Below are 5,314 nucleotides of genomic sequence, written 5' to 3'. Positions count from 1 at the left end.
CGGCAGCTGTTGGTGGGCTCTCACCTCCCCCTGCCACTCCTCTCCGCAGCTCCATGTACTATGATGAAGATGGGGATCTCGCTCACGAGTTCTACGAGGAGACAATCGTTACCAAGAACGGGAGGAAGCGCGCCAAGCTGAAGAGGATCCACAAGAACCTGATACCTCAGGTAGCGCGTGGAGGGGTGGGGAGAGTGAGTGCCACAGTTCCATGGTGACAGCTGAAGTCCTGGCTTTGCAGGAGCTGCTGTGCATGGGCCTTCTCCCTCTGGGCGGCTTCTGGTCAAGAAAGACACGTGCACATTCCACCCAGCTGCTTTGCAGTGACTGGTGTTGGCAGTGATGTGTTTTGCACCTCGGTGGTGCTCAGGGTTTTGTCTCTGATTTGTCTCCTTGGGTGGAGCCAGGCAGGGACACTGATTGGGGGGTCTTGGTGCAGGAGGAGGGTAGCCCACCTATAGGGAAGCTTCTGGGGGCATAAATGGAGAAAAGCCAGGGCTGGAGAGAAGCTCTGCAGGAGTCTTTCCTAAGTAAGCAGAAAGGTAAAGCACTAGTGAGCACCTGGGGTGAGCCATTGGTGTGTTCCAAGGGATGAGTAGCACTGGCAGGATGGGATCCCTCTCAGTGCCAAGCAGGCAGTTACAGGGGAGTGAAGGATTCAGCACCACTCCCTGGGGTGATGTCCTCACAGAGGAAGACTTGTCCTGTGGTACTGAATCTTTGTCGATGTGGGTTGAAATCTACCCAGTTGGAAAGCTGGGCTGAGCTGGAGAGAGCAGGCCCTGAGCCCCTGCTCCCCCCACCACCCCCATCCCCCACCTGCCAGTGGGTTCTCCTGGTGCTGTAACAGGAGAAGGCTTGGACGGAGCATGGGAACGGCGCCTGAAGCTGGCGTGGAGGGAGCATGCATTCAGCAGCCTCCCCTCTGGATAGAAAGCTGCTTTTCTTGTGCGCCAGCTGCCCTGGCTGCTTTCTCTCAGAGAGCTCTTTTCATTCTTTTAAATCCCGTGAATGAAAGGTGCCGGATGAAAAGCCCAGACAGCCAATATCTGCCAGTCACACACCAGCTGCTGCACGGGCAGTGCCTGGCAGAGCAGCTCCCTCCTTTCTCGCCCTGCTGAGCTCCGTGTGTGGCAGGAGACCTGCCTCCCTCGGCTCTCCAGGGATGAGTTCGAAGGGCAAAGTGCTTTTGCTTTGCCTGCTGCTGCCCAGGCAGACCTGGTGTCACAGCAGCTTTATTGGCTCGTGTTCCTTGAGGACACGGTGTCCTCTGTCTGTATGGGGTGACTCCTGGGGCTGCTGTTGGGTGGTCTCCTCTGCTCACCACTGACTCTTCTTTCAGGGCATAGTGAAACTAGAGCACCCTCGCATTCACGTGGATTTCCCGGTGATCATCTGCGAGGTGTGAGTTGCTGGAGGTTGCTGCCCACGGGTGGGAGGCCCTGCCCCACCGCCCCCAGACTCTCCAGACAAGGCTGCCTCGTGTTCCCACTGCAGGAGGACTCTTGAGTGCACGGCAGGGACAGTGGCTCTCCCCTTGCCTGGAGGTGAGGCAGGACGGAGCCGGCCAGGCTGGGCTTGGCTAGTGCTCCTTGCAGGAGATTGGTGACCTTGTGCAACAACTGCTTACAAACATCCTCGCTTGAGTCAGAAGACTAAAATACCTTTTGTAGCCTCTAGCCGACGTTTGATGGGTAACTGGAACTGCGAATGAGCTGCTGTGTGGGAGCTGTTAAAGGGAGAGCGAGCCTGCACTTCTCACTAGAGAAGTTCCCCTGCTTCTCAGGTACACGGCCCAGAGGGAGCCAGGGCCAGCTGAGGCACTGCCCGGGGTCCCTTGGGCCCGTTGGAGAGATGGCCAGTGTTGCGGTGTGTCGCTGGACACAGCTGTGGTGTGCTGCTCCCCTGGGCAGATCTATTGGAGGAGGATGAAGGGCTGAGGGGGTTCAGTCTCAAAGCACATTTGGCTGCTGCTGCGCTCCTCTTGGGAAGGGGACGGAGATCAGATGCCACTGTCATGGACCTCAGTCTCTTCCCTCTATGCGTTTCCCCATTTATACTGGCTCTGGGAAGGTTGGCTTCACTGCTGCTTGCAGGTCTCAGCAGCCCATGGTCACTGCTGGTGGCAGCGAGGTCCCCAGTTCTGCAGCAGACTTGTCTCCTCTGTTAGCAGGCTGGCTCCTGCTGAGCAGTGTCCCTTGCCCACTGCAGGGCTAAGCCACTGGGCAAGGCATCTCCTTGTGACATCCTCGTCCTCCACTGCCATCTTGGATGTACCTGCTGGTAGGGTGGGCCTTGACAACACCAAGCAGGAAGGAAATCATCTTTCCTCCATGTCCCCTGAAAACAATCAATCGGTGAGCCTGCCCAGCCTGGAAATCTCCCTGGCGATGTGAGCTATGGTTCCTCCTGCATCCTAGTTGGTGGCAGGAGGAGAAACACAATGCACTTTAAAGGGAGGCTTTCTGCTCCGTCTTGGAAGGTCCTGCTTTTTTCTCCTCTTTCCTCCTGCTTGAGAAGGTCAAGGTTGCCTTGGCAGCACTGCAAAACTTCTCACCCCTGTGTGCATGCCCCAGGGTTGGGGAAGGGCCTGACCCGCACTGCCCTTGCCAGCCCTGGGAGCCACAACCTCTGCTCGGCTGCCCTGGAGCAGGTGGGCAGAGGAGGACTGGCCGTGGGGCACAGGCACAGCTTTAAACTGGGTCAGAGCCTGCTCCCCATGACAGCCAGCTCGGCTTTCCTCCTCTTTCCTCCAGAACTTATTTACTTTCTGAGCACTTCAGACGTTCGCTACCTCGATTTTTAATTTAAGCTGCTGGCACTTGGCTGCCAGCCCTATCCGTGTCTATGTTGGATTTATCCATCCCCACGCCTGTTGAGAGCTGCCTGGGCGTGGGGCCACATTCCCAGCTTCAGGGAGATAACAGCAGCGTGGCTGTTGCCTTCTTCCTGTCACCACCTCTTCCCTTCGTGTCCCCTCACCCGCTGTTCCCATCGACAGGAGTGAGCAGGGAGGGTGCAGCAGGGAGGGTGCAGCGGATGTGCTGGCAGGGAAGCAGGCAGGGCTGGGCAAGACTGAGCTCATCTACACTGTGATGCTGGGCGCCTCTTTCCACATCTTTTGTTCTTGCTTCAGAAGAGTCTTATCTTAAAACAATCCCCCACTGAAGTGTTTCTTACTCACACCACCTGCTCTTGAGTTCCTCTTGGGCTGGATCTCCTTGGGAAGGGTACCCCTCAGTCCCCACAGGAGAGCAGGAGCTGCTGTCCCCAGAAGAGGAGAGAAAGCCGTGGCTGGGCTGCCTGGCCTGTTCAAGGGCACAGGAAGCTGCACCAGGCCCACCTTGGGCACTGGGGAAGGCAGAGGAGGAGTGGGGAGGAGGCAAGTGCCATTTGCCTGCTGCAACTGGGAGCCCCTCGCCTGGCTGCTGGCCAAAAATCTGATGACAAGGCACAGCCTGAACCCCAGGGGGGACAGAGATGGAGACAGGCTTAGCGAGGATACTTTTGTCCTCTCTGACAGGCTGCCCACCCTTCCCACAGCGTATCAAACACGCTTGCCCAAAAAAAAAACACTTCTCCCACCTCCTTCCCATGTCACCAGAGCAGCAGTGAACCTCTGCAGTCTGCTAACAAGCTATGTCCTGCCCCGCTGCTTCCCAGGCTGGTCCCCGAGCAGCCAGACCCCTGGCCTCCTCCCCTCCACTGGCCTCCAGCCCCCCTGCAGCAGCAGGGCCTTGGGAGCGCCTTGGAGGGATCTTAAAAATGTGAAGGAAAGTCACTGTAAATAATATGTGTCCACTGTGGTGTTGGAGCAAGCAAAAGAAAAGGAAAAAAAAAAAAAAGGAAAGTTTTCCTTTTGATTGTTTTTTTTTAAACGATTTATGTGCGACGTTGTGCTTTCCCATGTGGATGTGTAGCCGAACCGTGCTCACCAACACCAGGCTCCTTGCTCCTCTAGTGTGTGGGTAGGACCCGTGGGGTTGGGAAACGTACACTATTTATGGTCCTTCTCCCGGTACGTCTGTCCACTTTTGTTAAATTTCAATAAAATTATTTGTAGAGCCCACAAGTCCCAAGAGCTGTCTTGACTGGGGAGGGTGAATGGCCATGGGTGAGGGAAGAGGATGGAAAGCTGAACTTTGCCAGGCTGGCCTGTTTGCCACCAGAGCTCTGAGCCTGCTGGTTTTTTAGGAGGGGGTTGTTTGTGGATGTGGGGCTGAGCTGGTGGTGAAAGAGCTGGGAGTCATGGCTGTTTCCAGGTGTTAGAAGCTGGCACACGACTGGAGCTGATGGCTTTGTCGGACTGTGACTCCACTTGTAGCTGCCATAACATCCTTTAAATATAGAAATAAAATGTATTTATATAAATGGATGTAAATACAAGTTTATTTCAGCTTGGTAGGGTTTGAGCCTAGGCCCCCCTCTCACATAGGGAGGGAGGTCTGGGGGGAGCTGTGGGTCTGTTCCCAGGAGGATCTGCCTTTCCGCTCCTTCCCTGCCTGTCCTGCCAAATCAGTGCCTCGTTAATCACCAGGGCCTGATGACTTTCTCGAACCCGGTGTGACCCGCTGCCGGGATGCTGCCTGTCCCCCCCGCAGTGCTGGCTTTCCAAGGGATAAGCATGATCTCACTCCGTGCCCCGTGTCCTGCCCCGGCCACCCTTTCCATGTTTTCGTGCGGCTGCCACCACCTCTCATCATTTCCTCCGTGTGAGCCGGCTCGGAAATGAGCTGCTGACGAAAGCTGCAGCGAGTGAGTGGAGCGGCGTGTCCTGCCAGCGCGTTGCCTCGCGGGGAACGAGGCTCTGGGATTTTTGCCTGGTGATCCATAGGGGCCCCAGCCTCAGGAGGGGATGGACTGTGGTGGCCTCCAGAGTGACCAGGAGGCTGCGTGTAGCGCTCTGGCTCAGCGAGGGTAAACCAGGCAGTGGCTGGTCCGTCCCCAGCCGAGCTCCTCTCACACCTTGCCTGGACTCATCCAGCACGAGCGGATGTGACTAATGCCCCGTTATCCAGCATCTGTGAGGGATTTGCAGCCACAGGTCGCCTGCTCAGCTCACCCTGGCCGCTGCCCACCTCCACCTTTCCACTCTCCTGCCTGCTGGAAACAGCTCAACATCATCCCGTGCTCCGTGGGGCAAGAGGGGAGAGAGGAGGCTGGATGTGTCTGGCTACCCCCTCCCAAAATCCAGGGTTTTCCCCAAGGGAAGGCAGGAAGGAAACGGAGGCAGGCAATGCCAAGCCCTCCAGGGGGGCCAGCAGTGAGAAGCTGCCTTGTGTTGAGAACTTCAGCCCAGCCGGAAGACAAGCTA

At 56.8% G+C, this 5,314-nt stretch overlaps 1 protein-coding gene across 1 annotated transcript in view; it reads left to right on the top strand.

Moving 5' to 3' along the window:
• Positions 1-1,408, top strand: part of LOC104398493 (ras association domain-containing protein 1-like) — a 7,867-nt gene extending 6,459 nt beyond the window's left edge. The window contains exons 7-8 of the mRNA XM_010008611.1: positions 7-170; positions 1,343-1,408. Coding sequence (XP_010006913.1) covers positions 7-170; positions 1,343-1,408 — 230 coding nt within the window. The remainder of the gene's footprint in view (positions 1-6; positions 171-1,342) is intronic.
• The last annotated feature ends 3,906 nt before the right edge of the window (positions 1,409-5,314 follow it).

The sequence above is a fragment of the Chaetura pelagica genome, unplaced genomic scaffold (assembly GCF_000747805.2).
Source record: "Chaetura pelagica isolate M959 unplaced genomic scaffold, ChaPel_1.0 scaffold652, whole genome shotgun sequence".
Classification (NCBI taxonomy): Eukaryota; Metazoa; Chordata; class Aves; order Apodiformes; family Apodidae; genus Chaetura; species Chaetura pelagica.
The sequence above is the reverse complement of the archived record's forward strand: the minus strand, read 5'-3'. Positions and strand labels throughout refer to the sequence as shown.